The following is a 22,129-nucleotide window of genomic DNA, read 5'->3' as shown; positions in this document are numbered from 1 at the left end:
ATTTAGATATGGTATTTAATCAATTGAGCTATATGCCTATATTCCTTGACTAACATAATACAGTATTGCATATCATCTTCAAATATCAATTAAATATTTACTTTGTTTATTAAAATAAAATATATAAAATCACACGTATATATATGGTAAAATGCACTTTTCGTTTCTTATTTTTTCAAATTTATGTTTTTAGTTTCCTCATTTTTGAATTGAGATCATTTCATTTTTTACTTTTAAAAAATTTACAATTTTAGTTTCTCACTTTTTAATTGAGATATTTTGTCTTTCACTTTTAAAAAATTTCCAATTTTATTCCTTGTGGTCAATTTTAAATGTTGATCTATGTACTTTATAAATATTGACCAACAACTGTTTGTTTATATTATACACATAATTTTTTTTATAATTATTTAATTAATAATAAGCTTAATTTATTAAAAAATTTAAAAAGTAAATAATCAACAAGTTTAAAATTGACTAAGGGGATTAAAATTACAAAATTTTAAAAAATGAGAGATGAAATGTCTCAATTAAAAAATAAGGGACTAAAATCATAAATTTAGAAAAATAGGAGACAAAATTTACATTTTAATCATATATATATATATATATATATATATATATATATATATATGTGCATAACTAATTCAAAGCAATTTAAATTTAAAAATGAAAAAATAATTAATAATAAACATGTGGGGTCTATTTGAGTTAGTTGATTGAACAGAATGTATGAGTGTTCTAAATCTTTTAGTATCATGTTCAATTTCTACAAATAAAAAAAGTATGACTTTTAAAAGAAACAATATTGGATTTATAAGAAAATGATAAATAATTTTTTTTTCTTAATTTCAAGAAGCGTGGATAAAAAAAAATGAGCATTTTTTTAGGTTTAAATTTTAACTGTTGTATGTGAAGAAGTGATAATCTATAGTCTCCCCAAGTTTTAGCCAAAACTTTTGGAAACCTAAAAGAATTCTTTCCTCTTGGCTAAAACTTTGGATATATATATATATATTTCAGTATTATTGGCGTATGTATATTGTATACATTATTAATTACTATTTTTTTGAAATACATTAGTGGAACAATACATCTAAGTCCAACCAAGAAAATATGGTCCAAGGAAGCGGATGTTGAAACTAGTGACAAGGTAATATAGAAGATCAAATGAGTCTTCTTTTCCATACAAGATAACCTATGGAGATGGAAGTAGGACATATATGATATATTTTCATCTTTCTTTTACCTTTGTTTATCACTGCACGAATTGTAAAGTATTTTTTTTCTTATTTCCTTTTACATCTACTAAGATAATCTTCATTTGATACTACAAAAATAAAAGATTTATTTTCCTGCCATTTCACCGTCTCTTTTATTCAAATTTATTGTCTCCTCCACCACCTGATGCTTTTGACTCACCAGACAGGGACCTTTGCTTAGTTCCATCAATCTACGTCTCATTTCATATTAAAGCGTCATGGTAACCATGTTTCATTTCTCAATGTTTTGGATTTAGATTATTTGCAATATTTAAATTGTCTTATTGTTGATACCCAATACTGAGTATTGTGTTTCTCCTAATTCAAATTTGTATATTTTTTGTTGAAGGGTTGCGTTTAAGTAAAATATCTACATATAGTTCACCGGACATCCTTTTGTGACCTAGAGATCAATATATATAGTTTTATTTTTCCAGTTAATTATTTTATTCTTCCCGTTATTTGCTTTGCTTCTTATCTGGTCTATCAATTAAGTTTTTTTTTTTTTTTTCATATGGAAGTACGAATTCCGCTTTCATTTGCGATAAGAGCGAGACATAGCTTGCTCCTTTTGTGTGAAGAAGGTATCATATCATCTTCTTTGCAAAGAAATTTGAGACTATTAATCTTCCATGTCTAACCTACAATATTTATATTTTATTTGCTATGATATTTATTCAGAGAAGCAAAACTTGACTATTAATATTTATTTTATTTCTAATTTTATGTATACTTCTAGCAATGTCCTGCTCTAATTTTATCAACCACGTGTAAATTTCTTCTCTTCATAGCCTCCAATTGTCCATTACCCTTAGAACAAAGTACATAAAAGGCAGCTTTAAAAGATTTAATAATTCCATGTTCTTTTGTCTCAGTATATATTCGTAGTGGAAAACATAATCTTGTACTTCATCGTGTGTTGTTACTGACATAGGGTTTTCAATGAAATATACATGAAAGGTTTCTATTCAAGCAAGAAAATAGTAGTGATACGTCGAAAATTTAAATTTTAAAAAATACTTTTTTTAAATAATAGTATATTAGAATTTTAAAATTCAAAAAATTTGACAATTTTAAAATAATAGTGGTTCATTTAAGAAATGAAGAGAGTAGTGAGATAGTCTAAAATATAAAAATTCAAAAAAATATTAAATAGTTTGGCATTTTAAATTTTTTAAAGAATAGTAGTTTGAACTTTTAAAATAAAAAATGAAAGTTTTTAAATAATAGTAGTTTAGAATTTTAAAATTAAAAAACGTCAATTTTTAAATAATAGTCATTTATTTTTTTAAAAAAAGCCAAAAACATATTAGTGGGGTGGTTTGAATTTTTTTTTTATGAAAAAAAACAGTTTTTACATAATAGTGGTTTATTATTCATCATTAAACATATGAAGAAATAACTTATCAAACAATTAACAAATATAAAGCAATTATTTTAACAGTAAATGTCAACTAATATAACATAAAATAAACATTAGAAAATATCATTGTGCATAAATTTCCATGAAAAAAATCAATTTTTTTATGTTTTAAATAATTAAAGAATATAGGATTAAATAGTTAAAGAGATATCGCCATGTTCAAATTATCCTTATCTTCAACATTTATTATGCCTAAGTTAGCCCTAAATATTTGTTAATTAGACATTCTCTCACTTAAAGTAAAAATATTTTTGGATTTAAAAATCTAGCAATTAGTTAATTAAGCTCCCAATTTTTTTTTGTTTTTTTTTTAATTTTTGCACTTATCTAAATTGTATACTATCTCTTAATCTAGCGTGTCATCCTTATAAGAGAAATTATAATTTTTTTAGACTAAATTATAATTTTTTAATTTATAATATGACATGTATATTAATTTTAGTTTATATTTATTAAAAATATATGGTACAACCACTCACATATATAACAATTATAATAATACTTTAACACAATAAAAATACATATACCTAAGAATTTGTCGAATGCATTTTGTATTATATAAAGTTAATTTATGCAATATATCAATGTTTATTTTCAGCATATACATATTATATAAAATTTTATTCAACATGTTATATAACTACATTTATACATTAATATATATCAAATTTAAGACATTAAAAATGTAATAGAATAACGAGAACAACATAGAACAAATACTAGAATTATTAGACGATTTTTTTATCATGTGCATTGTTTGATTAACAATGGACAACACAAGAACAATAATATAAAATTTACTAAAATATATTTTTTAATATTAATTATCTTAATATAATTTACATTATTATTATATTTTATTAGGACTCAGAATAGAAAATACATACAAGCTAACTAGTTGATAATATACATTTGAAATACATTATAAGACTATTATAACTAATAGATAATTTGAAATACATGATAGGGTTGTGTTGTTGGGACCCGCAGGTAATGGACAAGGAATAAGAGAAAGATGAAAGATGATGGTATGCTTGTCTTTTAAATACTTTGTTCTTTGTGTTGTTACATGAACTTTTTTCAAATCAAGCATAAAAACATTTTTAATATAACTTTTTATACATATACCCCTTTCTGATTTTATGTGCACTAATTTTTTTAAAATACGATTTGTCATGGTTTTAAAACTATAGTATTTGTTTCAAAAATTATAATTTTTGGCATCAATAAAAGAAAGAAAAATACATGTCCATACAATATCTCTTGTTATATCACAAAATGATACATAAACACCAGCCAAAGTTATTCTAAATAATATGGGAGTTATTCTAAATAATATGTGACTTGAACTTTTGTGATATCCTTCAAACTATAACCGATTATCCCGTTTAGCATTATGTGTTTCCTGTAAAAAGGCCAAGTAGTAAGCTCACGAATGTGGAAATGAATTTTGTATTGACCCTAACATAATAATTAAATCCACCAGCCTATTCAATCAACCTATTTGCTTCCCCCCCTTCTCTCACTCTCCATTGGAACAACTTTTGACCTAAACTAAAATCCTTTGAACATGACAATGTTCCAATGTCTCTTTACTTATTTGTTTTTTTATTCACCCACACAATGGAAGTTAATTTGGGTTGTTTATTTGAGGACACTATGAATTGTTGAGTTCATGCAATGAATTATGGATCGTAAAGTTTGGTTAACACTGGTAACTCTTTTAAGCATGATTTTGATCATGATACCTCTGCATGCAATTTGATTCTCTCAAATACAAGCAACATCTGGATTGTGTCCTTTCAATAATTTGGACAAGATGGGAAAAAGGAAACAAAAACGAGGAAGAGAAGAAAAATGCATACTAATTGTATATTACAATGGATAATTGATTGTAAGTTTGAGGCTGACTTTGGAGTGGGGTCGTGGAAATTGTCTGCTTGGTTTTGGAAGGTAATGTCCTGGGTGTTGTACGGATGATGGGATATGTATGAAGCTTTGAATTTTTCCAATGTGTTTTGCAGAGACCGAGGTAAAGTGAATGTATTTTATCATATGTGAGGTGAAGCCAACACTATGAATGTGTATTTGTAAGAGGGTTGTTTTTTTATGGAGGTGGTAGGGGTGGTTTAGTGATATGTTTTGGGGCATATGGATGGTTGTTATAGTTTTATTGGGAGGTACGAGTGTAACTAGATCTGGGATATTTTCAAGTACCTGGTGGTCATAAATTATTGTATACTTGAGACGCATCTTGTGTGGATTTTCATCTTCTCAAAAAAATGTTTTTTAATGATAGATAGATATTTATAACTATTAATAAAGACAATTACTCTTTTCATTAGAGACTTGGTTTGGGACACCCATGGCTTACTCCATCAGGATTGGTCGTGTTCTCTGGCGGTTATAAACTGCTAGAAATTACTTGAATGGCATTTTAGAAAAAGTATTAAACAATTTTTTGCGGTTAAAAACCTCCAAAGTTTACTTCTCTCTTACAATCTAATACTTTTGTGAATAACCTAGCCCCAATTTAGGCAACAAATCCCATTAAAGAACTTCTCAATTGAATCAATCACCCAAAACCCAAAATAATAATGACATAAAAAAAACCATATTAGACAAATCCAAATCTAGATTTCAGTTTCAACCTGCGATAAAAAAATCATATTTGACAAATCCATATCTGAGAGAAATTAGGAAAATGGATTCTCATGTTGTGCATGTTAAAGAGAAAAATCGTGGTTTGTCTAGTTCTTGAGAGATCGAGACGAGAGAAAAAAGGAAAAGAAAAATGAGGGTTGTGTTTGATGTATGTTGTCACTGTTGTATTGGTATTGGAGTTCGTATACTCAAGTCCATTGCAGAAAAGAGTGTAATAATTTTTGACGGATTTTAGTGATAAAAAAATGAACTCCTATTAAATAATTCAAATAAAAACAAATGACATTTTTAATGGTCGCTGCGTCCATATTTACAACCCAAAAAAAAAAAAACGTTAACATTTAGTTGTTCAATCTAACGGCGAGAACTAAATCATGTAACACAGTAAAAAAGATTTTAAAAGTAGAGTGGAGTAAGAACAAAAATAATTTGTTTTTGTTATATCAAATCCACTTTCAATCCCGCCATCAACGATCATAAGGCAAAAGTCTAAAGAGCTACGATGACGCGAGCAAGCGGCGAAGATTCCTGAGAAGAGTGGGATTTGCTTGAGTCATTCTCTTCCCTTCTAGCTACGTAACGACTAACGACGCACTCTACTCTTTCTTAGGGTTTCCTCTCCCGCCAATTTTCCCTTTCCCCAATTCAATTCCAAACCCTAACCTCACTCCACTCTCGCCGGAACCGCACCTTCGATCGACCTAGGGTTTCACGAACTTCACGATGCCGTCGCTACTCTCCCCGGGCAAAATCCACTGCCTCGAGGTAGAGAATTTCAAGTCCTACAAGGGCTTCCAAGTGATCGGTCCCTTCTACGACTTCACCGCCATCATCGGCCCCAACGGCGCCGGCAAGTCCAATCTCATGGACGCCATCAGCTTCGTCCTCGGCGTCCGCACTGGCCAGCTCCGCGGCGCGCAGCTCAAGGACCTCATCTACGCCTTCGACGACCGCGAGAAGGAGCAGAAAGGCCGCAGAGCCTTCGTCCGCCTCGTCTACCACCTCGCCAACTCCACCGAGATCAAGTTCACCCGCACCATCACCAGCGCCGGCGCCAGCGAGTACCGCATCGACGAATCCCTCGTCAATTGGGAGACCTACAACAACAGACTCAAGTCCCTAGGCATTCTCGTCAAAGCTCGCAATTTCTTGGTCTTTCAGGTTCTGCTTCGTTTCTTTTCCCCATTTCTGTGCAATTAACTTTTATTGAAGCTCTATTGTTTTACTTCTCCAAAAGCTGACGTGAATATAGGTTTCTATGGAGAAGCACTGTTTTATTTTTATATCCCTGAAAAATGCTAGAGTGCGATAGTTTCTATTGTTACACTATACTAAGATAAATTCCCAAAAATAAATAAAAAATACTCTAAAAATCATGGCATTCGTAATTCATAATTAACAATAAAAAGTCATAATAGTGATCTTAAGCAAAACATACAACTAAATATCAACAAAGGTCAAATACTAGGTTTCTTAGATAGGAATCATCAATCATCATCTTTAAAATCTAAGCCTTCTTCTTTATCATTTTCACTACTATTATGGCTGTACATTTCATTTTGGAAATTGAAATCCCAAGAATAGCCCCCTAAAAAAGCCCTAATTATCTATTCAAAGGGCTTTTCTGGAAACAACTCACAGAACCACTATCCTGTCTGCTACAGCTGCTTCTTGGTCCGCTACAGCTGTTACACTGAAACCCTTCACTATGGTGGCACTTGTAGCCGCCAGGGGCCACTCTACTCCGGCACTAAAGCAATGCTATTTTAAACTATGAAGCACAGAACATGACATAGACACCAGGACACAGCTAAAATCTAAAACATAGGACATGGGGACACAGCATATGTGTGTGTGTTTGTGTTTGTGTGTGTGTATATATGGAGGGATCCACTTACTCCAAAAGTAACTTTTAGAGTTACTCTTCATCCTCATCATTCATTTTCTTGAGATTTAATGATTAAGATTAGTTACTTATTACAACCACTAGATCTTAAGAAAATAAATGGTGAGGATGAGGAGTAAATCTAAAAGAGTTACTCTTGGAGGAAGTGGATCCCCTCCTATATATATATATGATCAACATGACAAAAATGTAAATTGATAATTAGGATTTATATAAGACGAACAAAGGGTGTACCAAAAATGCATGAACAAAGGGAAACAAAATGAAGTGACGAATAGAGGGACCATGAACGTGAAGTCAGCCAAGCAAGACGACTAGACTCTGACGAGGCAATGATGAGCGGAAAATAACCAGTGACAGGCGTACTCAAGAATGTGAATGGATGATGTCGTACAAAAGGGGCAAACCGTAAATGTGAATAGAAGAGAAGAAGGCAGAATGCTACGTGAAAGAGTTTATCAAAATAGGCTAATTTTAAAAAGAATTTTTTATAATCTAATCTTTTAGGTTGATTTTTTAAAATTTTAATAAAAAAAAAATCAGAGAAGTGTCCACTGTGTCCAGAGAAGTGTCCGATGCATGTCCAACTGTTTGGAGAAGTGTCCGCAGTGTGTCCAAGCCCCCCAAAAAAATTTAAAAAATTGGACACCACAAAAACGTGTCTGACATGGTGTCCGAGGAGTGTTGGAAACGTGTCCGACACGTGTGCACGGCATTCATCGGAAGTGTCTATGCTTCCTAGATTTTAAACTCTGAACTGAAGTTTATCCAAACATGTTTTATATCTGTTACAGGTCTCAATTGACAATGCTAAATTGTGCAGGGTGATGTGGAGTCTATTGCATCGAAGAATCCCAAAGAGCTCACTGCACTGGTGGAGCAGATATCCGGCTCTGATGAGTGCAAGAGGGACTATGAGCAGTTTGAGGAGGAGAAAGGTGCTGCTGAGGAAAAATCAGCGCTTGTTTATCAGAAAAAGAAGACAGTGGTTATGGAGAGAAAACAGAAGAAAGAACAGAAGGAAGAAGCAGAGAAGCATCTCCGCCTGCAACAAGAACTGGTAATGGGATCTGTTTCAATTTATGTTTGTTTATGTGTGTAGGTGTAGGTTGCCCGTGGTTCCAATTGGCCTATTTTAGTTTGATGTAGTTTCATTTGCTTGGTTTAGCCTTAAGCTTATGTTTTATTGTACTTTCTTCTGCCACATGGCTAATTGGACCATGGCAGGATGGCACTTCTATTAACTATAAAAACTTCGTATTCCATTGCCTAGAGGCTCTTCGCTATGCGAAGGTATGGGGGAGGGATGTTGTACGCAGCCTTACCCTTGCATATGCAAAGAGGCTGTTTCCGGATTCGAACCCATGACCAACAAGTCACCAAGGCACAACTTTACCGCTGCACCAGGGCTCGCCCTCACTTCTATTAACTATAAGAAGTAAAAAAAGTAAAAGTTTCACCTTCAGTTTTCTATCACCCTTCTTACATCAACACTTCCACGACTTCACTGCTTTTCTGAGTTCTTCCCACCTCCATTGCTCCATTGACTGGGTTTGATACTTGATAGAGATAGTTGATTGAAAGTGGAACTTTCTCTTGAAGATCCAAAGGCTACTGACAACAAATTATAGGTTCCGCTTTGAGTGACCTTTACGTGTCTCCTGTTTCTGTTTCCCCTTTCATTGAAATTGCTTAAGCTGCGCGTAAGTGTATAGTTTCTACTTTCTTTGATAAATAATCTTTGTACCTGAGTTTTCTACAACCCCTGCAGTGGTTGGAATTGGTGGCTAACTATATCACTACAGTATGTTTGATCAAGTAACTATAGATATTTTTTTACTTTCAACTGAATAAAAGATATGATTACATTCCTGGACTACAGTTCTACTTCATTTTCAACTAGGAGTCATTTGTGCAACTACCAACAATTCATGCATTTTCTCTATCAGTCATCAGACTTATTGTGGAAGGTGAAGTTTTCAAGTATCTCTGTTTTTCTCTTGCAGAAATCTATGAAGGGAGAACATTTCTTGTGGAAGTTGTTTAATATACACAACGATTATGCTGAAACAATTAAGGATCTTGAAGATGAGGAAAAAAGCCGTGAAGGTGTTGTTAAAGAGCTAGAATACTTTGAAAGTGAAGCTAGTAAAAAGAAAAAAGAGCAGGCTAAATATCTGAAAGAGATTGCACTACGTGAAAAGAGAATTGCTGAGAAAGGCAACAAGCTTGACAAGAGTGTAAGTGTTTTTTCTACATTTGGGGTGGGGGGACTATAAGTTAAGATCATTGTCATCATACTATTATCAACTCCAGCCATTGAACTTTTTACATAGGTTGATTCTATGTTTTACTCTTTGAACTTTGCTGCTTTTGGTCATATTTGTTTTGAAGAAAACTGGGTTGAAAATTGCAATTTTAAGATTTGGAAAATGGTTTTGTTAATCTGGGAACAGCGAGGGCTGTAAGGATGACAACTCCTTTAGACACAAAATAGAGATAAAAGATTTGGGAGTATCTGAAAATCATCTAGCTAATTTCTTTTAGGTTTTCCTGTAATCCTATTGTTGATTGTATTTGTTATGCTCTTAAATACACTGAATAGTTTATGGGATTGTTTCTCTGGTTTTCCTCCCTCCTGGCAGCAACCTGAGCTTCTGAAGTTAAAGGAGGAAATGACTCGTATAACTTCAAAAATTAAAAAAGGGAAGAAAGAGCTTGATAAAAAAAAGGTTGAACGGAAGAAGCATGATGCTGATATAGCATTACTACAGAATGACATCCAGGATCTTACAGCAAAAATGGCAGACCTTCAGGAAAAGGGACGAGATGTTGATGACGAGCTTGATTTGCAAGGCAATGACTTGGAAGAATATTTTCGCATGTGAGTCTTTATTTGCTGTAGCTGTTTGCCTACTGCCGCCTTTCTCTCTCTCTCTCTCTCTCTCTCTCTCTCTTTTTATATATATATATATATATATATATATATATATATATTTCCCCTTTTTTGGGAAACAGAATACTTGCATTGTGCTCAGAGAAAACTTTAATGCTATTGAGTTTTGGCGTGCACTTAAAATCATGTCTGCCACATATACCGTGTACTCATGTTATTTGATTATGCCGATCTGTTGAGATAATTTGTGAGCTAGATTGTTAGGGTACAAGTTAAAACTATTTTGTTAATTCTGTTTATTGTTTTCTGTTACTTGAAGGAAAATCCTTTATTTTATGTTGGTTAAAATTGTGCATTAGTTGGATAGTGTAGTAATGAAAAGGAAAAGGAAAGCAAGTGTCATTAGCCAGAAGTTGGAACATGTATTCATGGTGATTTTGACTAATATCAGCCAAAATTGTGTAGATAGTGTTGCTCGTATATGGTATTTCATTCAATGACCAATTGCCTCTCATTAGCAGGTTTGGCCATGTGTTCTCAATTGGAACTTCCTGATAAGAAACATATATTTTTTACATAATTTGCTCTGAATTTCATCAATTCTGTCTTCTGGTAGCCAATTTGTTCTCCCTGAGCAGTTAAAAATTTATTTGTCAGTACTTAGTAGTTATCACTTATGATGCATGTTAAGTTTTCATTTGTCATTACATTTTTCTGTTTTGGAACTTGTAATAATGATGTTGCAATGTTGCATTACAGCAAAGAGGAAGCTGGAATGAAAACTGCAAAGCTTAGAGAGGAAAAGGAGCTTCTAGATAGGAAACTTAACGCTGATAGTGAAGCTCAAAAGAACTTGGAAGAAAATCTTCAACAGTTAAGAAACAGGGAGTCTGAACTGAATTCGCAGGAAGAACAGATGCGAGCAAGGCTTGAAAAAATTCTTGATAATTCTGCAAAAAATAAAGTTGGCCTTGAAAACTTGAAAAAAGAACTACGCGTGATGCAGGACAAACATCGTGATTCCAAGTAAATTAACATGTTATTCAATGTTTTTTTTTTTTTTTGAGAATTGTTAAAGCTTCCCACTGCGCTAAAGTACTTTACTGATGATATTTTTGTAATGGCGTGTGCTACTTTTGATCTGCAGGAAAAAATATGAAAATTTGAAGTTAAAAATTGGTGAATTAGAAAATCAACTACGTGAATTGAAGGCTGATAGATATGAAAATGAGAGAGATGTTAGGTTGTCTCAGGCTGTTGAGACTCTAAAACGCCTGTTTCAAGGAGTTCATGGTCGCATGACTGATCTTTGTAGACCAACACAGAAGAAGTATAACCTAGCTGTTACTGTTGCTATGGGTAAATTTATGGATGCAGTTGTAGTTGATAATGAAAAGACTGGGAAGGAATGCATCAAGGTCCTAATAAGTTTTCCTAATATTCTGTTTTTTTTGCCATTTTGCCTTATCCTTTTGATTTTATGATTGCCAAGTCATCTTTTAGAGATCATATTCTATTTATTGTTGATGGGTTTTTGTTGCTTTTGATTTGAATATTGGTGATCACACAGCATGAATAAGTAAAAAAAAGAAGCCAAAGCAGCATTAATTGATTTAGTGATGTATATGCGTAGGAGCACTCCTTGAGCTCTGAAAAAAAATACAAAAATAAAAAAAATATTATGGACTTCCGAAAAAGCACCTTTTTAACTGAGGCCCAAACTTTAAGCTTGTTTGGTGCCTTCTAACTGGTGGACCTTCATTTTGTTGTCTTTTCATCCTTGATGACTAGAACTCACTTGCTGCATCTGTCATTCCAGTGGAATTTATGTTATGTTTGACACTGCTCTTTGGTTGCACTGACCAGATTGCTATAAATATAATTGCTTGATAGCTAGAATTTGGTGTTAAAATTGCAACTTTGCCTGTTTGAATATTGAAGCTCTATAATTGGTTTCTTATTGTTATATGTATTGATATTGATTGGAATATTGATTTCTTTGCTTTTCAGTATTTAAAAGATCAGAGGCTTCCTCCCCAGACATTTATTCCTCTGGAATCAGTTCGGGTGAAGCCAATAATGGAAAGATTGCGCACATTACGGGGTACAGCAAAACTGATTTTTGACGTGATTCAATATCCTTTTTTCTCCAGTGGCTACTTTGAAGAATTTGGTTCTGATCGTGTTTGCAAATTTGTTATTTAAATTTGTTCTTATAAACCGAAGTTTTCTTGAAGTTTACCTTCTGTAGATAGCTTGTAAATCGTGATTTTATTGTTTTGAGTTTTGAGTTTTGACTAATTCAAAAAATTAGCAATGTTTGATGTTAACCACATTGCTTGAAAATTTCTGAATCTGGGAAGGCACAAAGGAGTTATAAAATATTTTTGGTTTACATGCTTCCTGCTTTGAGGTGAATGGCGATGTGTGACCCATGTAGTTGACCTCACTCAGTGGAATAAGGTTGTTGTATGCTTCATACCACCTTTGAATTGTATGATCAAAATCCTAAAGGAATGTGCAATCTCCTTAGATAACAAAATCATGCAAATGGCTGTTTCTGTGGGTGGAGTAACCATGTCTGTCATTGTGATGCATTGAGCTGCTGTCATCTTAACATCATCAGAGTTTGCTGGCCACTTGGTTTTGGTAGTTTTTAACAGTTTTCTATTGTTACGTTGTCCTCACCCCTCTTGTTGCGTATTGCTTTATGCTTTAGCTTCTGTTGTCGGTGCTGTTTCCTGTAGCTCACTAAAATCAAATCCTCTCCCTAATAAGATATATAGTTTTTTTTTTTCAGATTTGCAGATTTTTTTCAGTAGTTTCCTCTCATGTCTCATCAAAATGCTATTTGACATACTGTTGAATTAATGAATTCCTATAGGGACAGATGCATTCTTGGATTATAATTAGGTGGTCTATTAAGCATTGAGCATAAATCATTCATGTATTTTCTCTTCTTTCCTTCTCATGAATACCCCATCATAAAGTTTAATTTCATGCTTTTTGTCAAACCACTTAATTATACACCTCTAAGCTGAAGTGCTTTAAGCTTTTCTACTTAACTAGTGCAAGTTTGATCCCTCCTTGGAGAAGGCAATTCTCTTTGCTGTTGGGAATACTCTAGTTTGTGATGATCTTGAGGAGGCCAAAATTTTAAGCTGGAGCGGTGAGAGGTTTAAAGGTAACAAGACCTTTTTTCTTTCTATTATCTACAGATTCTTTGCCTTCTTACTGACATGCCATTAGAGCTTAATGATAGTACTTGGATGTTGTTCCATTTTGATCCCCATGTATTTTCCCCTCTGGCTTCTCATTCTCCTTACTTTTTTGGCACCCAGTTTATAACTTTTACTTGACTCTATGGTCTTTGCACTTTGTGTTTCTTTGTTGTTTTGTAATTTTGTTTCTTATCTAACAAACCTTTTGGCTTCAGGAGAATCCTATTGTGTACTTATTATGCTTGTGATGCATTCCTGGTGCATTTAATACAATCATGCTTGTTAGATTGAAAATTAGTGAACATTGTTCTATGTAATTTGATTTGCTTAGTTGTAACTGTGGACGGAATTCTGTTGACAAAATCTGGCACAATGACTGGGGGCACTAGTGGTGGAATGGAAGCAAGGTCAAAACAGTGGGATGACAAGAAAATTGAAGGTTTTTATCATTTTTTTTTAAAACTTAATTCAAAGCTTTTGCTCTTGCAATAATCATGTTGTTTTTCAGGACTTAATAAAAAGAAAGAGCAGTATGAATCAGAATTGGAAGAGCTAGGATCAATAAGAGATATGCACCTTAAAGAGTCTGAAGCATCTGGAAAAATTAGTGGACTTGAGAAGAAAATTCAATATGCTGAGATTGAAAAGGTACAATCAAACTTGGAAGCTGCAAGTCTTTTAATTTCTAACTAGGATACAATAAATGTCCAAGTAAAGCAGGGTTTATTGGATTTTTGGCTAGTTTATATTGAGGATGAATAAGTTCCACCCAAACTCTAGTAGCACAAACTTCATCCAATTGTTTCATAAGTTTTTAGATTAAAATTTAATAATCATAGGCATTAAAATATCAGCATTAATTAGCAGGAAGTAACTAGGGGAAGAGGCTGTAGTTTGTTTGTAGGCATGAGAAATCTAACTGGTCATATTCTGTCCTTGCAAAAATAGTTAAAATTGCACTTTTTGTTGTTTATTTTTGAAAACATGCACCAATTAAAGGCAAGTTAACATTAATTAAGGATTGTGTGTTTGAAGTTATGTCTTTTGTTCCATATGGAATATTTCAAGTATTTTATCTCTATGCTTTTAATTTTTCCAGCGAAGCATTGAAGATAAACTTTCAAATTTGAGCCAAGAAAAAAAGACCATCAAAGAAAGAATTGAATGCATCAGTCCAGACCTGCAGAAGGTGGCATTTACATATCCTTAGTTCATTCTTAGCAATATTCTTCTATATTTAACTGGTTATTTGGTGTTTATGCTCTGCAGTTAAATGATGCTGTTAACAAGAGCAATGCAGATGTACGTAAGCTTGAGAAGAGGATAAATGAAATTACTGACAGGATATACAGAGACTTCAGCAAGTCAGTTGGGGTTGCAAACATCCGTGAGTATGAAGAAAATCGACTCAAGGCTGCTCAAAGTATAGCAGAGGAGAGGCTGAACCTGAGTAGCCAACTCTCAAAATTAAAATATCAGTGTGTTCCTTCTTCTCTTTTACTTTAATTACACCTTGTTATTTGTTAACTTGACGTACATAACTTTACATGTGTGAATGCATTTATGAACTTGCAAACAAGTAATATGTATGTGCTTTGCTATAAGTGTTTTAAATACCAACAACTATTACTGTATTACATTATCAAACTGCCATCAAATTGGAGGAAAAAAAGATTGTTGGAAATGAAAGAGGAAAGAAGAAAGCTGCAACTGTTGAAGTTCAACCAATTCTAGGATGCTAAGCTATCTTTCTTTTTTTCCTTTACAAAAATCTAATTACTATATTATCTTGGGGATAGAAATACTAGTTGGAGGATTATATATTGAAGACTAGGTCTGTATATTTGTTTCACTGTTTAAGTGGGGTGGTCAGCAAATGTCTATCTAATAGCTATTACCTATTTTGTTGTTAAGATCTATTTCACATTAGTAATTTTAGATTCATAACTCTTGCTGGTTTGTCCATGTGGATCAAATCATTGATTCTGTGGTGGAAAAGCCAAGAGTAAATTCTGATGTACTGCATCAAAATTAGTTCTTCAACTGAACTTTTTGTTAAGTGATATGGAATATGGTCCTTGTTGCATATAGTGTTCTCACTTACCCAAAGTTTCTTGTACTGCATCTCCTTTTATGTTCAGAAGGTTTTCAATTACCTAAGAGAGTTGATGAAGAGGAAAAAAAGAGAAGATACTTGGAGCTCAACTTTCAGTTTTATTTGCTATTTAGCTAGTCACTCATGAATTGATTTGTTTGTATTTTTGGAAAATATTCTACAGGTTGGAGTATGAGCAAAATCGGGATATGAATTCACGAATTCAAGAATTGGAATCTTCTCTTGGTGCTTTAGAGAAAGATTTTAAACGTGTACATGACAGAGAGGCTGCAGCGAAGTTAGCAGCTGAGAATGCTACGGAAGAGATTAATCAACTTAAGGAAGAAGCTAAAGGTATATTTGGTGCAACCTGTGTTTTCTTTGGATTTGCTATCTTTTTATTCCCCTTGTGGATTTGGGGTGTTATTGGGGTGAAAGCTTGGTTATCTGGGTAGTCCTTTGCTGTTTGCAATTTGAAATTGATGGGAACACAGATCCACTATTACTTCAATTTTCTTCCATGGGAATCTTATTCTTTCTCTTTTCTTTTTACTCTTGTAGAGTGGAAATCAAAGTCAGAAGATTGTGAAAAGGAAATCCAAGAGTGGAAGAAGAAAGCTTCTGCAGCCACAACAAACATATCCAAACTTAATCGTCTGATACACTCTAAGGTTAGATGGGCACAGTTCTTCTCTCTTGTGTAACTTACACTGCATAATATAGATAGCCAACATCTTTATTGTCTTTACAGGAGGCACAGATTGATCAGTTGAATGTGCAAAAGCAGGAAATATTAGAAAAGTGTGAACTAGAACAGATTAGCCTCCCGATCATACTGGATCCTATGGATACTGATAGCTCAGTACCAGGTCCATCTTTTGACTTTGATCAACTAAATAGGGCACTGAAAGATAGGAGACACTCAGACAGGGATAAAATTGAGGTAGAGTTTAAGCAAAAAATTGATGCCTTGATATCTGAGATTGAAAGAACAGCACCAAATTTGAAGGCATTGGACCAATATGAAGCTCTGCTAGAAAAAGAAAGAGCTGTAACTGAAGAGTTTGAAGCTGTCAGGAAAGAGGAGAGGGAAAAAACACAGAGATTCAATGAGGTTAAGCAGAGAAGGTAAAGCTATTTTTGTTTCATTTGTCATTACTTGTATTATTTATAACATTAGTACCTAGCCAATAGTTTATAGTGTGCACGGTTTAGGTGGACACATTAAGAAGTCTTAAAATTACATCAGAAAACATGCAAAGAAAAAATGAAATGACTAGTTGTTTGTATAAGTGAAGAGTGATTTTTAATGCCCTGTTTGGCAGAGGAGAGAAATAGGGTGGATCAAAATAAAAAGGATGAATGGAAATAAGTGAGAAATAAAGTGAAAATTAAAAGGTGTTTGGTTGGAAGAGAAATAGAGATGAGGAGAGAGATGGAGAGATGAGTGGAAAAAAGTGAGAAATATTATAGTGGGTCCCACCAGTTTTAATACTAATTTTCCTCTAAGTCTCACCTACCAAACACCAACTTATTTCCTTCCTTCATACCAAATAAGGCGTAACAGATGATGCTATACTAAATTGTGTGATTTATCAAATTTGAGTAAATGCTGTAATGTGCTACTCCACACGCATATTTGTGTGCTTTATTCTTTTCCTTTTCAATTATTTTCATTCTAGATAGTAGATCATATCTTGCTTTAGGGTCTGCCTCACAAGTCACAATCTACTATGCTACTATATAGCATTTTGGGGGTGGTCACCCATTCACTGTCTTCCACCTTTTACTATTTTGGCATCACATAATAGAATTCAGAAGAACCTTTATGATCCCTCAGAACAGTGATAGTAACATCCTTTAAGATCAAATGTTAATTGTGATGGTAACTTTACATAAAATCCATAAATATGATCTTATGTTAAAAAATTCCCACTAAAAGGTCAATCAGCTCCTGGTCAACTTGATTATTTGATAATTTCACTGAAGGGGTTGGGGATAAGTTTCTGCTGAACATGTGTTGCCCTACATTTTCCCTTACGAATCTTTCTAATTCTGAAAACTATAACCTTTTGTTAACCCCCCCAGACACCAAAAAAAAAAAAAAAAAGAAAAAGTTGACATGCTTTCCTTATTTGACTTCTTTGTGTATCTTTGATTTCTATTCTAGTTACTTAAGAGTTTATATTGAGATATGTGGGAGTTTTCTTTGCCGTCTGTTTTGGACCTTGTTTTGGAAAGAAACTCGTTGTATCTTATCTGTCTTCTGATGAAGCCAAAGTTTGTGTTGGATGCAGGTACCACTTGTTCATGGATGCTTTTACCCATATATCTGGTAATATAGATAAAATTTACAAACAACTTACAAAGAGCAACACACATCCACTGGGTGGAACAGCATACCTAAACTTGGAAAATGACGATGATCCATTTCTACATGGCATCAAATACACTGCTATGCCCCCAACAAAGCGCTTCCGTGATATGGAGCAGCTATCTGGTGGGGAAAAGACAGTTGCTGCACTTGCATTGCTATTCTCCATCCATAGGTAGGAGTTGTTTGTACTACTACTTGGATTAGAACAAGAATATTTTATAACTACTCTGAATTTGTGTTTTAATAACAAAAATTCATCTAAGCAATATACTGACACATCTCACATAAGCCTAAAACTATTTTGCTGATATCTTATCTTCTTGTTCCATTAATATGGTTCCCTACTTACTTCTTGTTTCAGTTACAAGCCTTCCCCGTTTTTTATATTGGACGAAGTTGATGCTGCGTTGGACAACTTGAATGTTGCCAAGGTTGCTGGCTTTATTCGTTCAAAATCTTGTGAAGGAGCAAGGATTAGTCAGGATGTTGATGGTGGAAATGGTTTCCAGAGTATTGTGATATCACTGAAAGACACCTTTTATGACAAAGCCGAAGCATTAGTTGGGGTTTACAGAGACTCTGAAAGAGGGTAAATTTCTTGAGATATCATTAATTGATTTAAATAGTCATTATGTTGATAGCATAAGTCCAATGTATTGACCCATGATTTTCGTCTTTTGCAGCTGTTCGAGAACTCTCACCTTTGATTTGACTAAATACCGAGAGTTCTAAAATTTCATCCACAGGGTACAGTTGATAAGCCACCTGCTATGTACAGAGCATTCAGAGCTTGGTTGCATTTTTATTTCTTGTTTGGAGGTGGCCAAACTTATGTGTGTATCTCTTCTTTTCTCCCCTCTTCAATTTCATGTTTTTTAATACCAGTCTGGTTCTTTTTTAAAATTATTGTAAATGGGATTTCCTCACATTCTATGTATGTAGAATACGGTAGCTAGATGTCCAAACTTTCGTTCTTGAATTATATTTTATTCATCGATCTTTTTTCTCTGCCTTGACTATTACTTTCTTATATGTGATGTATAGTCCTAAAACTCAAATAGGCATAAGAATTGAAGCATCTTTATGAACTAAATGAAAGAAGAGGCCAAGTTTGTTAAGTAATTTGCAAAGAAACAATTGTTGAAATGTCAACCTAAAGTAGTGGCCTTGTTTATGACTTGAACGAATTCTTTGCTTATTATGTTTTATTTTTTAAATAACTAGAGAGTTTAAAGTTATAATATTTGACCATATCATATTAACTAATTAAACTCATGCTGTTGGTCAAGTGTATACTAATCCATTGACTAAATTTTTTGCTTTCGTCACTTCTTTAGTTGAAGAGAACTATAATTTTAGAAACTCTATCATCCAATTTATATATTTTGTTTTTCAAGCAGATTATATAGTTTAGCATTTCTTTTATTTCCGATTTATAAAAATAATATATTTTAACATCTGGTACGTGCATACCGTGCAGGTCAAAATTAGTAAGGTTAATGCCTGATATGGTGCACGGTTAAAATCATCGTATTCATTTTTTTCATGCCTAAATTCTATTTTTTTATTTTTATTTTTAATTCATAAAAATACGTTATTTTACTTAATTATAGTAACACAGACACTTATAACAGGTATATGTATTTTGATTAAATTAATCAATTAAAACATGAAATCTTTAATAGTTCTTTATTTTATAATTATGACAATGTTCTATTATCACGTTTTTAATATCACATTTTAATTTATAATACTATAGTCTAATTCAATTTTCAAATTTTAAAAAATCTCATAAGATTTATATTAATTTCGTGACATAAATATATTATAGGATGATAATCTCGCATTATTATCTTTGAAAATTTAAATAAGTTAGCATATGAAAAACAAATTCTTTTAAAATGTATAATTAAAGTAATTATTATATTTATAGTAGTTATAGTAATTATGGAAATTATGCTTAGTAGAATTTTTTGATTAAAAAATTCAAACTAATAATACAAGTATTTATTTTTCAAATTAATTTGCAGTACTAATATACATTCTTTTTTTTTTGTGAATAATATATATTCTTATTCTAATACATAAAATTAAGGAAATTATGATCAATGTGATTTTTTTTATTTGACCATTCAAACTAATCTACTATCAATTTATAAAAATAAAATAATTATAGTAATTTAGGTGATTACAACATGTATGTATTAGATTTTTGTCTTAATCCCCTAGTTCATCAAGGGAAAGAGACGTTGACTAATGCGGAATTCAGCAGGAGGTCAGTAAAACTTGACTAAAAATTATTTCTGTCAATGATTGAACTTATAAAACTCATACAATTCAATTTTAATTTCAATACATTAACTACTTGTGTTCAATCACTTAGTTACATATATGCAATTAGATTAAATCATTAAAAATTATACATATTTTGATTTATATAATATAATATAATAATTAATTTATTATACTTTATTTTTTCCAAATATAATTATTGTACAAATATAAATTCTAAATCAATTTTATTATACAACAACAACAACAACAACAACAACAATAATAATAATAATAACTATTATTATTATCATTGTTAATGGAACTAGATTAATAGTTACAAGACTTGCAAATCATGTTATTGAAGCACACATCATTTTTGAAAAAAAACATTGAAAACTTAGTTTACATTCCATGAATGTCTTTATCTTCTTTTTAGTCATCAAGACCTTTCAAGCTTGTGAGAAGAAAATTTTCTTTGATTGTCTCTTATGCTATGATAATTAACAAGTCTCAAGGTCAACAATTGAAAAACATAGACTTATACTTGCCTAGACCTATATTTAGTCATGAACAATTATATGTGACATTTTCTAGAGGACAAAGTAAATAAAGGGCTGAAGATTTTAATATATGACAAAGATGGAAAACCCTTAAAAGACAACCACCAATGTTGTCTTTAAAGAAGCTTTTCAAAACCTATGGCCAGGGTGTAGGCATGACAATGAAACCCGTAACCCGTACCTGTGGGTATTCATCCAAACCCGTCCCGATTTTGATGAAAAATATCCGAGTTGACTAGGTATGGGTTCAGGTTCGAAGATTACTCGACTTTTTCCTGTATCCGTCCCGATGATGAAATTATTAAAATTTTATTAATTACTTGTTAATTTTTTTTATAATTTTTACATAAGTTAAGATTCTTTTCTTGATGATTTTTGTAGACAAATGCACTGCAAATACAAGTAGTTAAAAATAAATGTGTAACAATCAATTTTTTTAATCAGATTTTCAATATAATCTTTTTACAATTTTTTTTTTACAAATCTAAACCGGGGACGGGGATACCCGATATCCAACGGGTACGGAAATGAGGTAACAAATTTTAACCCGTCAAGTATCAAGACGGATACGGGTATATGTAGGGGAGTCGGGGTCGGGAACTGAGGAGACAATACCCGTCTCCGCCCCACCCCATTGCCATGTTATCATGGTATAAATAACTATATATCATTTGTAAACTATATATTTGGATAAAAATTAACCACATTTCTTTTCTTGATGTAGACTTTCTGACTACGGGATCATTTTTGAGGAATTTTTAAGAAACAATTACAATATTTTGGTAAGTATTATACCTAAAATAATATTACTAACAATGAATAAAATAATTACTCTTCCTCATTCCATTCAAGCTGATATTTTCATGCTTACAAATACAAATTAATCAGGTGACGTCTATCACCAACACAAGTTGCTGTCAAGTGAAAATTGCATATTAGTATTATGTTATGATGAGAATTTATCTGTATAATAACTTTTTTTTTTAAACTAAACTATCATGTCTTTTTTTCCTATGATCATGAAACTAAACTAATCATTACGGAATTTTAAACCCAAAAACTCAATATGATACTTAACATGTTCTTTCCTTTTATTCCTCAATGTATCTATCATTTTATTCAAATAAAAATCATTTGATTTCAACATGAGGAGAATGATAACAATTTGTCTTTTAGGTGCAGTTAAATTTCAATCAAGTATTATGCATGATTAGGAGTAGAAATGGCTCACCATAGTACCATGCAACTTAAATGAGAAGCTTTTCTTATTCTTCGTATGCTTGGTCTATCTGCCAACAACATCATTAAGCATCTTGCATGTGTTTTCTGATGGGATATGTGTTTTATATTCATCATTTTTTTGCTTGGATATGGATATATGTAGAAAGGATGAATAATAGTGTTTTAGATACAACAAGATTTTTTGTACCAGGACATAGTTATAGTTAAGA

General features: G+C 32.4%; 1 protein-coding gene across 1 annotated transcript; it reads left to right on the top strand.

Annotated features, from left to right (window-relative positions):
• The first annotated feature begins 5,778 nt into the window (after nucleotides 1-5,778).
• On the top strand, nucleotides 5,779-18,863 carry LOC114372524 (structural maintenance of chromosomes protein 1-like). The gene is made up of 18 exons (XM_028330122.1): nucleotides 5,779-6,510; nucleotides 8,079-8,315; nucleotides 9,262-9,495; nucleotides 9,901-10,139; nucleotides 10,911-11,177; nucleotides 11,299-11,569; nucleotides 12,162-12,286; nucleotides 13,226-13,335; nucleotides 13,704-13,811; nucleotides 13,881-14,020; nucleotides 14,472-14,561; nucleotides 14,642-14,850; nucleotides 15,652-15,821; nucleotides 16,029-16,138; nucleotides 16,219-16,595; nucleotides 17,765-18,016; nucleotides 18,206-18,433; nucleotides 18,528-18,863. The coding sequence occupies exons 1-18, from the start codon at nucleotides 6,073-6,075 to the stop codon at nucleotides 18,574-18,576; spliced, it is 3,654 nt and encodes a 1,217-aa protein (XP_028185923.1). The 5' UTR covers nucleotides 5,779-6,072; the 3' UTR covers nucleotides 18,577-18,863.
• Nucleotides 18,864-22,129: the final 3,266 nt, after the last annotated feature.

Source organism: Glycine soja, chromosome 10, assembly GCF_004193775.1.
Source record: "Glycine soja cultivar W05 chromosome 10, ASM419377v2, whole genome shotgun sequence".
In the NCBI taxonomy this organism is placed as follows: domain Eukaryota; kingdom Viridiplantae; phylum Streptophyta; class Magnoliopsida; order Fabales; family Fabaceae; genus Glycine; species Glycine soja.
The sequence above is the reverse complement of the archived record's forward strand: the minus strand, read 5'-3'. Positions and strand labels throughout refer to the sequence as shown.

What these genes read in the sequence shown, in the direction of transcription:
- LOC114372524 (XM_028330122.1), top strand. Translation starts at nt 6,073, where the DNA reads ATGCCGTCGCTACTCTCCCCGGGCAAAATCCACTGCCTCGAGGTAGAG. An exon ending in GCAATTTCTTGGTCTTTCAG is followed by an intron (nt 6,511 to 8,078) that starts GTTCTGCTTCGT and finishes TAAATTGTGCAG; the next exon opens with GGTGATGTGGAGTCTATTGC. An exon ending in CTCTCAAAATTAAAATATCA is followed by an intron (nt 14,851 to 15,651) that starts GTGTGTTCCTTC and finishes AATATTCTACAG; the next exon opens with GTTGGAGTATGAGCAAAATC.